The sequence below is a fragment of the Mustela nivalis genome, assembly GCF_964662115.1.
Source record: "Mustela nivalis genome assembly, chromosome: 9".
Classification (NCBI taxonomy): domain Eukaryota; kingdom Metazoa; phylum Chordata; class Mammalia; order Carnivora; family Mustelidae; genus Mustela; species Mustela nivalis.
Window position 1 is genome coordinate 69796561 of NC_139028.1, and position 19449 is coordinate 69816009.

A 19449-nucleotide genomic window follows, 5' to 3' on the forward strand; every position below is an offset into this window, starting at 1 on the left:
ACTTTGCTGAGCCAGGACCAGCTACTGAACGACTCTCGCCTGGCCGCTCCCAGCTCTGAGGACTGGAGATGACGTTCTTCGTGGCCAAGAGCCCAGAGAGGCATGCGTGGGGGTCTCAAGTCTTTGCGTCAAGGGGGAGCTGGCATGGCCACCTGCAAAGCCCAGCCAGGCTAGCAGGACACCTGGGACGTGCGTACCGACAGGAGTGAGCAGAGTGGTGAACGGATGTCCGGGAGGTGGTCCTGGGGGCCCTGTGTCTTCAGCCGTGCTGTGCTCTTCACTGTAGCTTTTATACCTTTTGTACTTTTATATGTGGACTGCACCCCACTTCTGTGGGGAGGGCGGTGAGATGTCAGCACAAACTCAATGGCTCATGCTCTTCCTGGTGACTTTTGGGAGGTTCTTAACACCAAAGGGGAAAGGCAAGGAGTTCATAAAAGCTCTGCTGGAAGAAAATTCTGGAAAAAATATTCTGACTGTCCTGTAGTGGCTGAGCTGGCTGAATTGACAGGGAGTCCCCCCTGGCTGCTTCCACATGGTGGGGGGTGGGGGTGGGGGTACTTCCTTTACAGGGCCAGGTGAGCACCGGGAAGGAACAGTGGGACTCCTCCCATGGCGGCCCTGACTGCCCTCGTCAAACCCTCCTCTGCAACAGGGTGTCAGGTTGTCAGTGCTGCTGGGCTGCCTCAGGTCTGAGCAGAGGTGTCTGCATCACGCACACACACAGGGGCACCCTCACCTTAGCTGACCAGCAAGCGCAGGCCCCCCAAGTACTGGTGTCTGATCAAACAGCTCCCCCTAGTGGATGGTCCTGGCACACCCCAAACGTTTCCACTGGCTCTGGCCATCTCCCCACACAGCCTGTTCCCTCTCCCCCTGGGGGAGAGGCCCCATGTGCCCCCAGCCATACTCTTCCTCTCTGTGGCAGCTCAGGCCTCCTCTCTGCTTTCCAAAGCTGGTCTCCTCTTGGTCCACCTCCTCCCCAGTTGGTCCTCTCCAGAAGTTCTCTCCCCTGTCCCAGAGTAGCCTTCCTAAAGCACTGTGTTCATCCCGTTACCTTTCTGCTAAGAACTCCTGAGTTCCAGAATCAAGAGGAGTTCAAAAGCCTTAGCCAGCCCTCACATCCCTTCTGTATCTTCAGCCTCACAAACTCACTCTGTAGCCTACGCCATTGCCTTTCCCTCGCTGTGAGATGTCGTTTTCCCCTGGTCCCCTTCACAAGGCTGAGCTCAGAGCCAGCAAGCCACTGCTTCTTTCAGGAAGCCTTCACTGATGCACCGGCATTTCCTGCATCCCACTGTGCTGTCAGTCCTTGAGCCAGAGCCCTCCTGGCTCCCCCTGTTGTGTGTCTTTCTCCCTTCGCATAGCCACGCTCAGCACAAATGCTCCGAGCACTCTCCCGTACAGACTGGAGCAAGAGCCAGCCCTGGACCCCACACCGCTTGGGGACTCCACGCGTGCCGTGACGCCGTGCTCCATCCACTCGCCCCTTTGTACGTGTGGGTTAAGCATGTTCCATGCCAGGCTGAGAAGGGCTGGGGATCTAGGTATGAATGTCAAGGTGCTTGTCTGAGGGTGCTGATGGTCTAGTGGGGGTGGGGGGGACACCTCTTTCAAACGCGGGTGTGCTGAAAGGTTCAGCTGCTCCGATAGAAACTAGTTGTCCTTTTAAATAGAGGGCTGGAGTAGCAGATAGGAAAGGCGGTGCTACTTGGATTTCTGAGATGAATCCGGTTCCCTGAGTGTGCCAGAGGGGAAAGGGCTGGTAAGATTTGTGTTAGAGAGAAGTACAGAGTGAGCTCGTACTACTCATACTGCGCCCAACGGAGTATCTTCTCCAAGTGGGAATCCGCTGAGGGTGTACTGAACACACACATGGGTGAAGGCTCCTAGCTTCTTCCCCCTCAGCCCCCCACCCACTACACCCCTACCTGCCCCCTGTGAGACCATCCCTAGGAAGGGCACAGCTGCACTTTGGTGAGTTCTCTAGAGCTGTCTTACCCTCTCCTGTACCCCTCACACACAGACACACACACACACCCAGTGTCACTCGTTGCAGCAACAATGCTACGATGCCAGTTTTTTGCAGAAAGGGAAGAACTTGGAATTAAGCACCCAGGTCTCAGGCCCAGCTTCCCTGCCTCCTGTTGAAAGGACCTGAGGATAATAACTTTGTCCAAGAGCCTCACTCTCCTCATCCATAACTCAAGAGAACAAAATCCCCGCGGAATCTCTGGCTTGTTACAAGAATGATGTGAACTGAAGTGCAGGACGGGTTCTACCCAGCCCCAGGTATCAGAGCAGCACGTCAGCCAGGCCATGGACAGCCAAGGCTGGGTGTTCGCTTGCATCACTTGTGGGGAGCAGTGGGAAGGAGTTCAGGAGTACCTCCTGGAAGCTCAGCCCATCTGCACATTCAGCAGCTACTGTGCTAAACACCCCCAGCCTGCCACACCAGAATGGGGCCTGGCATTTACACAACGCAGAGAAAACCAGGGCCCTTGCCTCCATCTGCTGTGCAAAGCACAGGGAGCCTAGCATGGCTGGAGCTCGCCTACCCCAGTGGATCTGCAGCTGCCCCTCATGCTTTTTAACACCGTTTCCACTTCAGGCGTCTTCCTACAGGAAGGAAGAGTGGCCTTCTAGTCCATCTGACCTTTAAAAACAGAATACTCTGGAGAGGGAAGTTCAAGAGATTACTGGGAGTTTATATGACCCCACTTGGATTCTTCCGGAATTCTGCCCCTGTACTTCTGCCAGTTCTGACCTCCCTTGGACATCCAGAAGACCGTTCACATGGAGGGCTGGTCTAGCAGGCCCCCACAGAGCCCCATTTCCTGAGCTATCTGCTTCATCTTGAAGTTTCTTTTATTAAACTATGGGGCAGGGATGCAACAGAATTCCCTTGAGCCTCCCAAACCAGGAGGCCTCAGAAACCAGTCTGCCTCCAGCCCCTTGAACCCATCTTAGGCCCATAGCAGAACAAGGAGCCATGTGCCCATGGATGCATAACAAGACACTTGTAAACACATCCCAGTTTAATGTGGTGAGGCAGAACTCACTCTGAAACAGATGAAAGGGAACGGGCAAATGTGCTAGAAGCAAGGGAGGTATTAGTAAGTGAAAATCATATCCTTGGTATAACCCAGTTTCTCCAGGTTAGGGTGAGCAGCTGTCTGGATCAGGGGCAGCGGGCCACACACCAGGATGAGCGTGGACTGCCCAGGAGGAGGGAGGTGCTCCTTGATCATGTTGGCAGTGATGTAGCCTGAGCTGTACTTCCAGCCTGAGATTAAGCAGAAGGAGAAAAAAGCTGTGAGGCTGCTGGGTGGATCCCCAGACCCCAAGCCTCCTACTGCAACCCCCCATCAAAGAGGGAGGCAAGGCTGCTCTCCAAGGCTTAGAAATCTGCTCTTGCTGTTTCCTACAAAGAGGCCAGAAAGTCAAAGACATGGGGGACCCAGGAAGCTGCCTTCAGTATTGACCCAGGATCCCAGGCTCACTGCTGGGACTCTGAGTCCCCCAGCTACCAGCTGATGCGCAAGCAGGGGCAGGGATGGAGAACACAACAGGGAGCCAGGGCTGGGTAGGGTGGAGCAGGTCTGGGGTTTGTGGTCCTGTTGGGGGACGCCCTCTGCTGGGCAGTGAGCTACATGACAAGGTGGGCACTGCCGAGTGCTGTAGGAGAGGCAGCATGAAGAGGCAGGATGCAGGCGGTGGCTGGGTGCTGGCCAGGGTTGCCGTAGCCGCTTGGGGCTCGCCATGTGATGACTGCTATCTGGGAGAGTTTGGGTGGTAAGGGGGACAAGGGGTCCATGGCCACGTGTGTGAGGCCTGCAGGATGCTGTTTCAAGCGTAGTGTGGGGTGGGTGCTCAGGGTGACCCAGTGATTGGGTGTCCCTCAGAGTCCCTCCTGAGGTCAGTGTGCTTATGGACTGCTGCTAAGATATCAGACACCTGCCCTTGACAGCTCTTAAAAGCAAGCCGTCCCTGGTCCTCTCTCCCCCAAGTTCCTCCTCTTCCCATGCAGGGACAGAGCTGAAGGTCTCAGCTCCCAAGCACAGTTCTACAAAGCAAACAAACTCGGACTAGTTCCTGAGGTGGGTCAAGGGTTGGAACTAACCCCCAGGGGGACCATGGGGATCGTACCAACAGGAGGCCTGTCCAGGGTGTACCATAGGTCGAACTGCTCCGGGTGTGTTCTGGCAACTTCTTCAAGCTCCTTTCTCACCAAGATATCCTCCTCTGTCTAGAAAAGAAGCAACATGAGCAAAGCCCCTCCAGGAATGTCCTGCTTGGTCCCCACCCTGAGCGCACGGGTCAGCACATTTCTTCCTGAGCTGTCCCCCGTCCCGTCCCGTGTCCCCCCCCCCCCCCCCCCCCCCCCCCCCCGGCTCAGGCAGGAGTGCTCTCGCGCCGGCTCCTGGCGCAAACAAAGGTTCTGCTTCAGCTCCCACACTACTGGTCCTCCCTCTTGTGGGCAGAGGACAGGGGAGGCTCCCGCAGAGGTGGTGACTGCCCTCCAGCTGGAAGGCCACCCAGAGTCCCGGCAGGATGGCCTCACTCAGAGGCCCCAGCCCACCATCCTGCCCCTATCCACACCGAGCACCAGGCAGGGCTAACCCAGCTGGAAGGAGCTGAGTGTGGGCTCAGGGTCTTGTGCAGGGACAGCAAGGGGTGAAGGCAGTAATGTATGAGGTAAAAGCACCGGAGAGCTAAAGTCGGGGAAAGCAAGGTCTGGGGCTTCATTTGGGGAAAGGGAGCCAAAGCCAAAAGGAACTCGTCACAAGCTCAGAAGTACCCAGAGAGGACCTTGATCTTAAAACTCTTCATGATTTTTGTGCCAGAAATTCTACTTCTGGGATCCTATTTAAGAAAATAATCTAAAAGGCATCAAGCCTAGGATTATCATTCATTTCATCCTTTACAACTGTGAAAACTGAAAACAATCTGAATGCAGAAAGTACAGTAAATTATAGTACAACTTGATAGAGACTGATGAAAATATTTATAAATAAATTTGATGAGAAGAAAATGCTCATGTGGTAATGTTGAGCAAAAAAAAGTATATAAATGTAATTGCAAATACATGGCATGTACAGAAGAAAGAAAAGAAGTATTTATAAACTTCTGTATTTTCTGAAATTTCTACTGAGGGCATCTAAGACTTTATACTCAGAAAAACAGAATTACATATGAAAGAAGGAAAGCTTAGTTCAAAACAAGGCTGGGGAGGCAGAAATAAAAACAGAAGCAAGTGGAAAACCAGGCCTGGACTTTGTTGCTTGGGGAATGCCCCCCTACCACCCGCCCCCCTCGGCTGAGCATGTGCTCCTCCTGCAGCAGAGGCAGCGAGAGTTCAGTCAGGGAGGCATGAAGGCAGACACCCCATTCAGCAAACATGCTTCCTACCCCTTCAAGCCTAAGGCCGACTCAGCAGAACTGACCTGGTTAGCAAAAATGAGGGACATCCTGGTCCTGTCGCTGGGGTTCTTGGTGATGTGGCGAATGAGCTGCAGCATGGGTGTAATCCCTGGGACAGGGGAAGGTGGGACACAGCTAGTGGCGCTCCGTCCCTCTCCGATGCCCACGACCCCTGGTCTGCGGCCCCCTCAGCTGTCTGCCTCAGCCCCAAGCCTACTTTTCTCATGCCTGCCCCCAAATTCAAAGTGGAAAACCACCCTTCATTTCAGTTTTCCCTTCTAAAGCAACAATAAATCGAAAGCCCTTTCTCATGTTCATGGGGCAACACAGGAGCAGCCCTGGCTCTGAACTGTCTGATTTCCCACCCAGCTGCCCCCCGCCACGACTTGCTCTCTGAGCAGGGTGTGTCTGAGCTCTTCGATGTCCCCATGTGTACAACAGAATGACAAGTTAAGTGTGATCATTTTACAAGCGCCTGTGATGGTGCCTGGCACATTGGAGGTGTCCTTACACATCTGTTCTCTTCTTCCAGACATTCATTTTCAAAAGATGGGGAGAACTGGGCTTGATCTGGATCCTGGAGCCCTTGGGGAGACCATGTGTGGACCTGCTCAGCTCAGTCTCTAGACTCTTCCATGTTCGCTAGCATGTTGGGTCAGGGGAGGAGGGCACACGGGGTCCATTTCCAGGCCTGTCATCAATCCTGCACTCCCATCTAAAACAGCAGTAGGTTCTCCTCTAGGTCAGATGACTCCAAAGTGAGAAGCATCTCGGGGCCCCCCCACCCCGTGGATGAAGCCCCAGAAGCCACTCACCTGTGCCCCCAGCGATCATTCCCAGGCGACTGACCAGCTTCTTTTCAGGCTCACTTGTTTTGTATGCCTTGATTGAAAAGTGCCCTAGAAACAGAGGACCACTCTGACTTCTGCAGCTCTTGCCTGAGAGCTTGTAAGAGATCACGGGCTTTCCTCGGGACTCCCAGGAGGCAAGGCCACCCAAGGAAGGGGCCACACTGTTCACAACCAGAGAAGCGGGTCAGGGCGGCCCCCTCCACCAGCCCCAGGGTCTAGATGCACAAAGTGGAAACCAAGCCGAGGACTCGCTGGACCTTTTCTTCTGAGGGGGGAGGGAGGTGCCGTGGAGTTAAATGGAGCGTCTCAGAGCACTCTCAGCCACAGCCTGAACAAACAAGGTAGTGAGGAGTACCTGGTAAGGACGAGAGCGGCCGCCAGCCAGCAATCCACCCAGACAGCCATCCACCCAGACAGCCATCCACCCAGACAGACAGCCATCCTTCCACTGCTCAGCCGTAGCAGGCACCCTTTCTGCATCGGGTATCGTGGAGAGCCAGATTGCATGAGGAAACACCCCAGCACTCCCCTACCTTAATGAAGCTTACAATCTCATCAAGTGCGTGTGTGGAGTGGGTGCTTTAAGGACAAGTCCATGGGACCCACTCCCCAGAAGTGTTCTACAACAGGAGCAACCACAGGAATGTTCTTCCTTCCAGCGCGAGTACCTGGCTCAGGGTAGAACAGGCGACCATTTGGCCCTCGAAAAAGGATGGTGTCCCCAATTTTCATGTTCTCCAAGTACTGAGTCATCTTCCCCCCTTCTGGATAATTGGGGTGCACATTTTTGAAGTAGATCTGAAAAAGAAGGCAGCCTGGTTCGTACCCTCTCAGACCTGAGGCCACAGCTGCGAACAACTCAAAATTCCATTTGCTACTGGAAGCCTTGCAGCGAAAGTCCTCTGCACTCAGAGTTGCTCTAAAGACCCTTGAAGACTTCTCCACAGCTTCACTGTTACATGACCCTGCTAGGAAGCCCTTCCCAAGACATGGGTTCCTTCTCTACCTGACCACCTTTCCTAGGCCTGGTAGGGAAAAGCAGCTGGATGCAGTGGGCACCACTTACCTTTATAATCAAGTCCACAAAGCCTCGGTCATCATCGCTGGACACCGGCGTGTAAGCCCTGACCACCAGAACACCATCAATCTTGGCCAAGAGATGGACATAGTTCCCTACAGAAAAGGCATCCCATGTTCAGTGTAAGCACAGCCTTCCGAAACAGGACACGGGGTTCCCATAAAGGACTGAGCTTCAGGGAGGCAAGTGCCAGTGTGGCAGGGTGCTTAGCAGCAGGGCCAGGCAGGGAAGGGGCCCAGAGCCAGGATGCCAGGGGACTAGGCCTGCCCTTGTCACTCTGCATACTACCCTGGGCAAGTCATTTCACCTCTCTGGGTGAGTGGGCATGATATGCCTGCCTTCCATCCCAGTGGAGCTGGGAGCTTCATGGGAGTGCCTGCCTCCTGCATCCGAGTCCCCCATGCCACACGGAGAACTCATTCAAGTCAGAGGCTGAGTATTAAAAATCACAGAAACGTGTGCTTCCCTTTTAAGGAAAAATATGTCACTGTCACAAAGTTGTTTCTTCCTGAATGGGGTCGATCGCTGGGGTCTATGAATGAACCACAGCCCCCATCACCTGCCCGCTGTTGCTTGGCACAGGGCCAGCCGTCGGCTCACGGGTCCCAGGATGTGGACACCCCAGACCAAGAGTTCTACAAGGGCTATTGTGTATTCCTGGCTCACAGCTCTGCTTGAGGAAGAGTCAAGTTCTGGGCTGTGGAATTCTGCCCCTCCAGGGTAGAACTGAATGGACCAGGTATGGCCACAGACCTGTATGGATTAGGACTAAATCCCAGTGTCACAGAGTGGGTGGGGCTGCTCAGGTCGCCCCTGGATCTAAAGTGGGACAGTTTGTTGACTACAAGAATAGTGGTGTGGGCAGGAGCTGCCCGCAGGAGCTGCTGGGAGACAGAAGCAAAAGGAAGCTCTGGGCCATCCGAGGGAATGAAACCATATGCAGGAAAGATGGGGTGGAAATGCAGACAGTGGGGGAGACCTGGGAGAGACAGAAAAAAGGAGAAGGGGGAAGGGCAGGGGGGAGAGGAGGAAGGGCGGCGCTGGAGGAACGGGGTCCTTCTAGTTGCTGTGGAGTGTAAGCCCTGCAAGGCCTCGGGTCTCTGAGGAGGCCCTGAAGCCTGAGATGCAAACACTCAGGGTTAAGAAAGGACAGACTCTAGACTGGAATTAAACTGAAGGGAAAGAAGAAAGGACAGGCTCAGTGACTCTGCTATGTCCCTGCTGCCTATCAGGGACACTCAGAAATAAATGTCTGAGGCAGCTTCCTCCTGCGGACAAATGTGAACCTGGAGACCTCAGAAAGGCTCTTCCAGAGGCAGCCAACCTGGGCCTGGCCTTTTCTCCTTCCTGGAGAAAATTGGGCTGCCCTTTTGGGCCCCTTTTCTCACCTGCTTCGATTCAGCTGAGCTGGGAGGCCCTCACAGCAGACTCTTCCAGAAGCCTCTAAACTACCTGTCCCACTAACTCTGCCTATACCAGGGTGAAGGAGAGGCTGGGTCATGGCAGAGGCTCAGAAATTCTATTTCTCATCATTTTGCATTCTTTTAGCCTTCTTGCCAACAGGGCTGCCCCCACAGGCCAGGCAGAGGGCAGGAAGGCAGGCTGGCACCCTACTCCTATGGGTGGAGACAGGGAAAGGAAGAAGCAAGGAGGCTCGGGGGCCAGGTGGGCTGCCTGGTGAGTAGTTTCATGACCTGCCAGAGGAGAGGTCAAGGTGTTGTCCTACGCACACAGGACAAGTAGGCATGGATTAGGGTCTCCACCAGGCTGGCAAGCAGCATTAGCAGTCTGTTCAAAGCTCTGAATCCACAGGCTGTGGACCTAGCAGACGTTTTCCACCTCACTAATACTGACTTGGGTCTGCTGGTGTCTGCAGACTAGAAATGGGTAACTTGGAACTCTAGGCCCGCTAGGGCTGGTTTTCACACTGAGTCCCAACTTGTGTGGGTCTGAGGTCCCTGCTGAAAAGACACCCTGTGTTGGATGACACTCCTGCCTCTCCATACGTTCTGGGCCTTTCTCCTGACTCTAGAGGACATCAGTTCTTTTGATCCCTCACTTGTACACAGCACTTTACACTTTCTCATTTTTCACACCCATCAAGTCACTTTACCTTCACAACAACCTAAGTGGCAGGCAGGTCTAGGAAACTCCCATTTCATAGACCAGGGCTCAGAGAGGTTGAAGGACTTGCCTAAAGTTGCCCAGCAAGGAGCCTGTGATCAGATCTTGGGCCTGCTGAACTAGATTCACTTCTTTTCAGCGCTCACTAAGACATCACTTCTGTGTTGGCCCAAATCAAGCAATGAGAAAGGAAATGGACTGCCCCCAAGCCCATCTCTCTACATTTCTGAGCTTACCTGCCTCAGGAAGGGTATCAGGGTAACCTCCACACCCCAGCTGAGTTTCTGAGAGGAGCAGAGTGCCTGCAAGGCCCAGTCCTGGTGATGACCCCAAACCCCACTCACCTACAGGAAGCCCTAAGACATGATCTGGTGAAGGCAGTCCAAAGCGGAACCTCCGCGTATTGTGGGTGATTTGCTATAAAACAGAAAACAGAGGCAGGCTCTGTCAGCTTTCCAGAAGCTCCAATGCCTGGCAAAGGAACTCTATTTGGTATGATCCCAGCACACACACACACACACACACACACACACACACACACACGCAATCCCAGCACACACACACACACACGCAGAAGGATGCAAACTGGAGGCCAATAAATGCCTCTCCCACTGCCCTGCCTTCCCACCAGCACATTCCCCACCACTCTTGTCTTCTCTCTCGCAGGCTGACCCCTCTACCTCTTTCTCAATCAGGGGCAGCGGGTACTTGGTTTCAGAGTCCCGTAAGGTGATATGTCTTCTCCGTAAGTTCATGTTCCGCAGGGCCAACAGGACCACTGTGACTCCAACAATGGTGATGGCAACGAGCAGGGTCGAGTCCTGGCCAGACACAAAGTGAGCAGAGCACCTCAGGTCCCGCATGCTCAGGGCAGGATGGTGCTTGGGCACAGAAGCAGCTGGCTGTGCTCAGAAGAAATCAGAGGGAAAGGTAATAATACAGAACCCAGGATGCCTGGGTGGGTCCATCAGCTGGGCGTCTGCCTTCAGCTCAGGTCATGATCTTGGGCTCCTGGGGTGGAGACCCACGTGAGGCTCCCCACTCAATGGGGAACCTGGTTCTCCTCCATCCCCATGTGCATGCTCTCTCAAATAAATAAATAAAATCTTAAAAAAAAAAAAAAACATAAAGCAGAATGCAGGCTGACCCTACGGTGGACCTGGAGGATAGAGAGGAATGAGCTGCAGATCAGACAAGGCCAACTGGAATTAATGTCACCAGGCCCTTCCTACCCATCTGCCTCCAACCTGGTACATCCAGGGGTGCCAGTCCTAGGAGTCCCCTCCTTGAGATGATGGTGCTGCTGCGGCTTTTTAAAATAATAATAATAATAATTATTATTATTATTATTATTATTATTTGAGAGAGCGTGATGGGGTGAGGGTAGGGAGGGAGAAAAAGAATTCCAAGCAGGCTCCACTGCCTGAGTCTGATGTGGGGCGGGATCTCAGTCTTGGGATCTTGTCGGAAGCTTAACCAACTGAGCTACCCAGCACCCGCCCCCCCTTGGCAGTGCTTCTAACCCACAATCTAAGATGAATGTCCCAGTCCCCAAAGGCAGAGCTAAAGCGGGGGGATAGGCGCTGTGTCTCCCCAGCAGCTTGTTGCTGCAGACCACTAGGCAGGGGATGGGGCTCACCAGCACCACGATTCCCCCAACCAGGTTCGGGCGGGTTGGGGTGGGGTGAGTACCTCCGACTACCGAGTGCTCCATTACTACCTTCGCGCCTCGGGACACACCAGCACCTTCCAAGGCCGGCGGAGGTGGCTCGGCCACTCAGTGGCAAGTGCAGCCACTGGCTCGGGCTATCGCCGCTTTCCCCAACCCCGCCCCCAACCCCCCCAACCCCGCCCCGCGGCCCGCCCCGCGGTCCGCTCCGCCAGCCCCTGGCCCGACCCAAGACGGCCCGGGCGGGACCGGACAAGGACCGCCGGGCCCCGCTTGCCGCGGCGCCACGCCTGCTGGGTAGCCGCTCGGGCCGCCCCGCTCCCCGCCCCTCGAGGCCCCGCCCGGCCCCCGCCCTTGCCCTCGGCCTCACCCTCGGCCTCGACCTCGGCCTCGCCCGCCCAGCCGACCCCGGACCCCGTCGGACTTCCGCGGCCTTTCCCCTTCGCGCCCCGGGCACCCACCCGCAACGAGACGCCGAACATGTCGTCGAAGTGCCACTGGCTGCCAGGCCGGGGCGCGTCGGGCCGACTCGCGGGAGGACCCGCAGCTCCGCCTGGCGGACCGAGAAGCCTCGCAGACGCGCGGGCGGACGCCGGGAAAGGCGCTAGAACGGCAACGCGCGCCGGCGGCTCCTGCACACGGCTCCCCCCAGTAACTCCTCCTTGCTCCCCGCTCCCCCCTCCCCGCCCACGCGGCCCGCTGAGTTCCACTCTCACGCCACTCGCGCCCTGCTGCGCCCTGCCTGCGGGGTGACACTGCTGTGGGGTCCCCGTTCCTAGCGGACATCTCGTGGCCCCCTCTCCATCGTGCCCTCTCCCAGCACTCTCAGAGCAGCCTGGATGCAGAGCTTCCTCTCTGCACGTGGTCCAAAGGTGGGAGAAAGGGAGGTGCATCCTGGTGGGAGGAGGGGATGCTGGTAAGAGAAATGGGAATTGAGGCCAAGTCCGAGAGCACAGGAATATATTCCTTCAACGCGCATAAGGAGCTCCTACTGTGGACCTGGTCCAGCGCTGGGTGTTTGCCCGGGTGGGGGTGTCATGGAGATAAGACATTGGTTCAGAGCGCTCATTCACTCATTCATTTCTCTGTTGGGAGAGAGAGATGACAGGTACCCAACACTAGACCAACAGGAGGCAGAATGGCAGGCATCAAGGGTAGTGGGGGTTCTTCGCCAGCACATTTCAGAACCTTGATAGTCCTCCGGCCCCCATCAGTTCTCCCCTTGCGAGTGGCAACGGTGAATCCCTGCCCCTGGGCCCGAGAGAGGCCAAGAGATAGCCAGCCATCCCCAGTCCCCATATCCACACCAGCACTGGCACCTACTTGGTGAGCACCTGCCCTAGTCCTTGCAGGTACCAGGGTATTATTGTAAGCTATCTTAATTATTGACAGGCTAATAAATGTAAAGTGATAGCTTGTGAACCGAATATCATTACCTGAGAGCTGAGGAGGTTGAACATCCTTCATATGCTTATGCACCATGGTGGTTTTTTTTTTTTTTTCCTGGGGGGGGAGGGTGGGAAGTGCCTGCTCATGATTTTTGCCTCTTTTCTCAGGAGTTGACTTTTTCTTACTAATTTTTAGGAGTCTTGTATATATTAGAGACCACTTATTTGCCAGTTAGATCAGTTACAGATATTTTCTCCTGGTATGCAACTTCCTCTCTCCCTCCCTTCCGCTCTTCCTTCCTTGCCTCCTTCCTTCCTCCCTCCGTTCCTCCCCTTCTCTCTCATCTCTCTCTCTCTCTCTCTGTGTCTTGATGAACAGCAGTTTGTAATTGCAATGTAGTCAAATGTATCAATCTCCAATCATTATTGTCTGTTTGTATGCAGGATCATAAAGATACTCTCTATTTTTCCTAATAAGACTTAAAGTTTTTCCTTTAAGATTTAAGTCTCTCAGCCACCTGGAACTGATTTCTGTATATGATGCAAAGCAGGGATCCACCTTAATTTTTTTCCATGTGGATAATCTGTTGTCTCAGTAAAATGTGTGGACTTGCTCACCTGGTCAATAACCTACAATATCACCACTGTCATGTACCAGCCTTCATGTATGGCTGAGTCTGCTTCTGGTCTCTCTGCTCTCTTTTGATCTCTTTTCCCAACCCCTCTGCAATACCATGCTGCTCTAATTACAGTCATTTATTATGACTTTATATCTCCCTCTCATACATTCTTGGGGTCTCAGTTCAAATATCACTTCTTCCTTAGAGATGCCTGATCCAATCCCCCAATTTAAATAGATGTACACATTATATTCTCTTCGTGGCTTTTACTTCAGTTTGTGATTATACATCCTGTCTATTTAATTGTTAAATGGCTGACTCTCACATTAGTCTAGATGTTCCATTGTGGCAGAGGTGTTTCTCCAGGTCTGAGCACAGTGACTATCACAAGGAAGACAATAAATAGATAACAGATGAAGGAGGAGTGAATTCCTCTTTGCCCTGCCTCATTTAGCACACTGCCTGGAACACATAAGCTGCTCCAGAAATGCTCAAGAGAAGAACAGTCCTTCCGGTCAGTATCCCGCTTTTTGCTTAATCTGTCTCCATAAGACATGTCAGCAGATGACATACTATGTATCTTAACTACTTGCTTACTCCTCCTCTCCCTCTACTGCAAGGTAAGCTACATGAGATTTTTAAAAAGATCTTATTATTTATTTAGTTGGCAGAGATCGAGAGACCACAGCAGGAGGAGCAGCAGAGGGAGAGGGAGAAGCAGGCTCCCTGCTGAGCAGGGGCCCTGATGAGGGGCTCGATCCCAGGATGCAGGGATCATGACCTGAGCCAAAGGCAGATGCTTAACTGACTGAGGCACCTGGGTGCCTCAGGCCTTGCTTTGTTTTAACTCCTGTTGTTTCCCAGGCCTCAAAACAGTGCCTAGCAATTGGTAGATGCTTAATAAATATTTTCTGAATGAATGAGTGAAAGAGTGAATGAAGAATGAACTTAATTTTCTCCCTCCGGTTCAATCAACTTTATCTTTTTGGCTTTGGAAGCATTGGGCACCTCCATTTTTCCTGTGGCTCTTAACAGTTGCCTCTACCCCCCATTCTCCTTTCTCTTTTTCCCCTCCATGTGACCAGAGAGGCAGCGACACACCTCCCTTTGTTACTCTTGGAGCAGGATAAGAGACAGGCACCTGTCTGGGCTCTCACCAATTCTGAGAAGGCAGGGCTTCCCCTCTCTCCTCATGCGCCCCTTGCATTCCCATGTTCTGCCTGGTTTGGCTCATGTTTTACTATTCCGTGAAATAGACTGTGAGCGCAGGTCTCACTCCCTACATCTGCCGCTTGGTAATTGGCAGAGAGGAGACACTCAGCAAGAGTTTGCTGATAAAAGAAACAATGAATGTGTGTTGTCACTGTTTTAGGATGTATGAAATTCTGCCCCACAAGACAGTTTCTCGAGTGAGGGGATCGGCCGCCTTCACTGCTGAGACTCCCCTAGCAGGGACTGATGCTGTGGCCAAGTCAAAGCTCTCTGAGCCTTTGCTCTCTAAACAGTGTCTGAGCTGCTGTGGGCTTTTCATTAGCTGTTTTTTTTTTTTTTTTTTTTTTTTCTTAACGTTAGTAGTGATTTATTTCCATTTTACCCCTGAACAGATGACCACCCCTGAGGTCCTAGCTATTATGCCTATGTTGTGGTAGGTTGAATAATGACCTTCCCCAAATAGGCCCACATCTTAAATCCCAGAAGCCATGAATGCTGGCTTATATGGCAAAAGGGGCTTTGTTGCTCTGAATAACCTAAAGATTTTGAAATGGGAAGACTATCCTGGATTGTCTGGTTGGGCCCATTGTGATCACAATAGTCCATATAAGAGGATGCAGGAGGAGACAAGAAGGCAATATGATGTGTCCACAAACCAACGAATGCAGGCAGCCACTAGAAGTAGGAAAGCAGCAAGAGAAAGGATTTCTCCTGAGGGCCTCTGGAAGGGACCAGCCCTGTCAATACCTCGACTTTAGCCCTGTGAAACTGATTTCATACTTCCGGCTTCCAAAACTGTAAGAGACCAACACATTTGTGCGGTTTAAAGACAGCAAAGTTGTGGTAATTCGTGATAGCAGCAATGGGAAACTGATATGCTAAATGAACTATTATTTTTGTCTCATTGGGCTTATTTATTTATACTTGGATTTATTCCAGAAACAGCTTTCCTGGGATTCGGATCAGAAGAGCCAGTAAGTGCTCCTCCCCTCTGGTGTCCAAGCTCTTGTTGCTCTGACTGTGTGGCTTCTTTCTCCTGCAAAGCACCTCCTTCAGCCACCTCCTCCTGCTGCTGGCCGTGTCCTCGGCTTGTCCTCTCTGCCAGGCCCCACGAGTGGCCCATCCACTCCATCCCTTCCTTCTTGCCCTGGCTCTAGCCTGTCCTTTGTGCATTGTGCACAAATGTCATCCTGAACAAAGGGTCCTGGTAGCCCAGTTCGGGCTTGGGGATTGTCCTCGGTTGACTGGGCTGAGCTTAATGAAAGAACACTGATGGAACACCTCACCCACTCCAGCAGCCAGTGCCATGACCAAGGTAAAAATCTGACTTGCATTGGAAGTTTCCTTGGTTTCCTTCTTCAAGGATTTTAAATGAAAGGGTATTGATACCACCTGATCAGAATTCCCCACTGTGTCTTGCAGGTGGGTGGAGAACGAGAGAAACACTTTGCACTGTGGACCGTTTTCAACTTCGATTTGTATAACAGAAATGTGTCATGGGACACCTTGCACACACTTGGTAATTGGGGGCGGACATGGGCCTGATGGAGTAAGATTGTATAAAGGTAAGAGTCTTTTTTTTATTATTATTATTCAATTTTTTTATTCAATTTTTTTGAATTTTTTTCAATTTTCAATTATTATTCGATTTTTTTATTATTCAATTAGCCAACATAGAGTACATCATTAGTTGTTGATGTAGTGTTCAGTGATTCATTAGTTGCGTGTAACGCCCAGTGCGCATCACATCACATGCCCTCCTTGATGCCCATCACCCGGCTACCCCATCCCCCCACCTTCTGTAAGAGTCTTAAGACATGGGGAATGAGCAGAATTTGCCAGAAACAGTGTCTTTGGGAAGAGTCAAAAGAACAGCTTGCAGAGTCCTCTGCCCCTTGCCCTGCCGGCACTCAGGGGAACCCCCTGACCAGCAATGCTACTGAAGTCCCTCTACCCTGTTTACTTACAGCAGTGGCTCCACTCTTCCCAAATGGCCTCCATGGTGGCAGGGGCTGGGTTAGAGCCTCTAGACAGCACCAATTCACCAGCCTGGACTGCGGGGACAACCAAGAGTAAATGGGACAGCAAATGTAGTTTCTAGGACAGGGATCCACCTGCTTAGAGGGGATGGGACTGGGAGCCTCAGACTTGTAATAGAGGAAATGCAGGCCTTTGGGAGTGGAGGGGCAGAGACAGGGTCAGAAAATGTCCAGAACTACGACATGAAGGGAGGCAGGTCCTTCTCCCATTTGAACACAGCCAGGACGTTGGTCCCTCACCAACTTCCGGAGACACACAGTGTCTACTAGGTGCAGACACAAGGCGGGCCTCCTTACAGCCCCGGGTGTTCTTTACAGATGCCTGATTGGGGCTAGTGGGGAACATGTGAGTCGGGGCGCATTGTTTAGGGTGCAGGATTCGGTGGAGGGCTGTCCCATGTGTCTGCGGTTGAGAAATCTGTGGCCTGAGCCGTTGTGTTATAGCCTGTCCTGCAGAGAGACAGTATTACCATGATATATGTATGCAAGGAGTCTGAGAAAAGGAAATCAGAGAGCCTGACTTCACCACCCATCTGGGCAGAGAACTTGGTCACTGAGCTTCAGTGCCTTCGTCTGTAAAATTAGGGTCACTAATACTACTTATCTCACAGGTTTGCAGGAAATAATGCATATAAAGGGTTTGGCCTAGAGTAAATAAAAATGCTAATGCTTACTAGCTTTTCCCTACTGCAGTCGCTGGAGTTAGGGACCTGGGAGTCATTTTTCGTATGCGCGATTTTTCCTTTCCTCCATTTCAAACATAATTGGTCCCCTGAGCTTGCTGATTCTGTTTTTCCTCCTGTCACTCGCTGTCCCCACCGGAGCTTACTGGGGCTCCTGCGTCTGCTCATCTCCTCACCTGTTTCCAGCCTCCGCTCTCATCCTGTTGACTTCCGCCGGATGAACTTCTCTTTAACACAGTCTGATGTTTTTCTCCTCTGCGCTCAAATGTCAATCATCCCCATCCTCCGGCTACATGACAGAGTCTAACATTCTTTCTAGCAAAATAAGGCCCTTCACAAGTGGGACCTAGGCTGTGATTTTAAATAATCTCCCTTCAGTTCCCCCTGTCAAAGACACAGCCACACAGAACTACACTTTTCACCCTGAATATCCCTCTGCTTAGTCTTTCTGATCCTTTGTTCATGCCTGTTTCCCTCAATGGAATGCCTTCCCTTCTCTGTTCACCTGAAAAACTTCTGATTCTAGTAAGACCAGCATAAGTGTCTAATCCTTAACCAAGCCTTCCCTGATACTTCTAGAAGTCACTAGGACTTCTCTGTGCTCTGTGCTCCCTTGACACTAATGCTTGCCTCTGTTACAGTATCTCCCTCCTTGTACTGAGGCAGCTGAACGGGCTTCCCAAATCCTATGCAAGAAACCAGGGACTGGGTGCTAATTGTTTTTGCAAGCCCAGAGCCTAACAGCAAGTCTGGTGAGGGGACAGTGCTCCGTGACAACTTGTGCATGACTGTATGAAAGCATGAGTGAAACAAGTGATGGATCATACAGTAGGGAAGGGCGGCCCCCTGGGGTGGAACCAGCCCTGGTTCTCCAGGATGGGCCACGTGGGGGTAGGGGGGCAATCTCCAGGCTTACTTGAATGAGGTGCAGGCTCTGCCTCACTTAGCAGTTGTGTGGCTCTGTCACTTTGATTTTGTAAACCTCAGTTTCTATTTCTGAGCATGGGGTAAGCGTCCTTGTCTTTTTCATGCCACACAGGCAGCGTGAGAAGCAGCTGACAGAAGGTATGTGAAGACGGGGCCTGTGAAGGACCACAGAGCCGTCATCTTCCAGGGACCCCATGTGAGGGTTCATCACAGACCCAGATGACAGTCCCTACCCCGTGGCTGTGCTCACCCTGGAGGCAGGCAGCCCTGGGCCTCTCTCAGGCAGACAGGTTGACGGACGCAGTGGCCAAACTGAAGCCGACTGACGGGCTGCTGTGGTGGCAAATCGTGTTCTATGGTGATGAGTAGGAGGCAGGGGGAGTACAGTGTGCTTGATGGACCTTTTCTGTCAGACAAAAGGAGTCTTAACTAGACCCAGTGAAGAAGGGAGGCAACTGGAGCTCGGGTGGTTGAACTCCCCTCCAGGGGAAACCACCTGAAGATGGAAGTTGGGGTAAGTGATCGCCACGTGGGATGGTGGCTGACTCACACTTGGGTTGCAAGTGCCCGGCATGGCACTAGATGAACGTGGCCTCAGGGAGGATTTCCAAAGTTACTATTATTCATTCTATAGTCTTATTGGGGCTGGGATCAAGGAAAGACAAATCTGTAGGTTTCCAGAAAAAGAAGAGAGCCTCCATTGTGAAGTTAGACACAAGGGACAAACTTGGCATCGGCTCTTGAATCCTATCCATATTTCTCTAATTTATAAAGGGAAAGAAAATTCAGTCCAGATCCCATACTCCATGCCCGAATCTTTCTATGGCCAGCTCTGGTGAGCACTGTAAACCTGAAAATGGAGTGGGGCTGCGACAGTCACAGTGACAAGCTGGTGGCCAGGCTGGCTGGACAGAGGGGAGGCTCCCAGGGCTCGCACTGAGGGGAGACTTGGCCTAATCACAGTTCTTGTATTCACCACCCACACAGCGGCATGCTGTTCCCTGGAAAATGAGAGGGAAAAGAATCTCATTTATGGCCTCATCAAAATACGTGGGGTTATTTAGGAGGTGGCTCTCCAAGGGGCCCTGGGATCAGAGGGATAGCAAGGTCACCATTTTGGCCATCTCACTGAGAGCATCAGCCCACACTTTCAGCAGTACAGCAAGGCTCTAGAGAATGTTCTCTCTTCTATGTATGTGAAGGATTCTAGGGCTCAGAAACATGAAGCAATCTGTGTGGCGTCACTCGATGAGTTAAGAGTTCTCATAGGAACATAATCAAGTCTTGCAGCTGCTTGATAATGTAATCAAGAATTCATGACATCTGTAATGTCAGCCCAGACTGTGCCTGTCAGTCATCTGCAGGAACTGCCTCCGAGGCACGGTCCCCAGCCCCGACCTGCTGGCCTGTCTAGGTCAGCTGAAGTGACTCCGC

General features: G+C 52.4%; 2 protein-coding genes and 1 long non-coding RNA gene across 24 annotated transcripts in view; 2 read left to right on the forward strand and 1 right to left on the reverse strand.

Moving 5' to 3' along the window:
• PPFIBP2 (PPFIA binding protein 2) overlaps positions 1 to 5035 on the forward strand; it is a 149124-nt gene extending 144089 nt beyond the window's left edge. For 17 of the 20 annotated variants that reach the window (XM_082682950.1, XM_082682972.1, XM_082682949.1 and 14 more), the window contains one exon: positions 1 to 189. In XM_082682950.1, coding sequence (XP_082539076.1) covers positions 1 to 72 — 72 coding nt within the window. In that variant the 3' untranslated portion in view covers positions 73 to 189. The other 3 variants (XM_082682976.1, XM_082682947.1, XM_082682970.1) reach the window with 2 other exon arrangements.
• Positions 3024 to 11929, reverse strand: CYB5R2 (cytochrome b5 reductase 2). 3 transcript variants are annotated; one of them, XM_082683004.1, is made up of 9 exons: positions 11608 to 11929; positions 10158 to 10298; positions 9822 to 9894; positions 7342 to 7448; positions 6944 to 7073; positions 6240 to 6323; positions 5448 to 5533; positions 4150 to 4249; positions 3024 to 3286 (listed from the first exon to the last, which is right to left on the reverse strand). In XM_082683004.1, the coding sequence occupies exons 1-9, from the start codon at positions 11626 to 11628 to the stop codon at positions 3114 to 3116; spliced, it is 915 nt and encodes a 304-aa protein (XP_082539130.1). In that variant the 5' UTR covers positions 11629 to 11929; the 3' UTR covers positions 3024 to 3113. The 3 variants fall into 3 exon arrangements, with proteins under 3 accessions (XP_082539130.1, XP_082539129.1, XP_082539131.1); XM_082683003.1 differs by having other exon boundaries at positions 10158 to 10379; XM_082683005.1 differs by lacking the exon at positions 11608 to 11929 and adding an exon at positions 11198 to 11303.
• LOC309840701 overlaps positions 10330 to 19449 on the forward strand; it is a 16083-nt gene continuing 6963 nt past the window's right edge. The window contains exons 1-3 of the long non-coding RNA XR_014298746.1: positions 10330 to 10407; positions 15306 to 15681; positions 15789 to 15931. This is a non-coding gene — a long non-coding RNA (uncharacterized lncRNA). The remainder of the gene's footprint in view (positions 10408 to 15305; positions 15682 to 15788; positions 15932 to 19449) is intronic.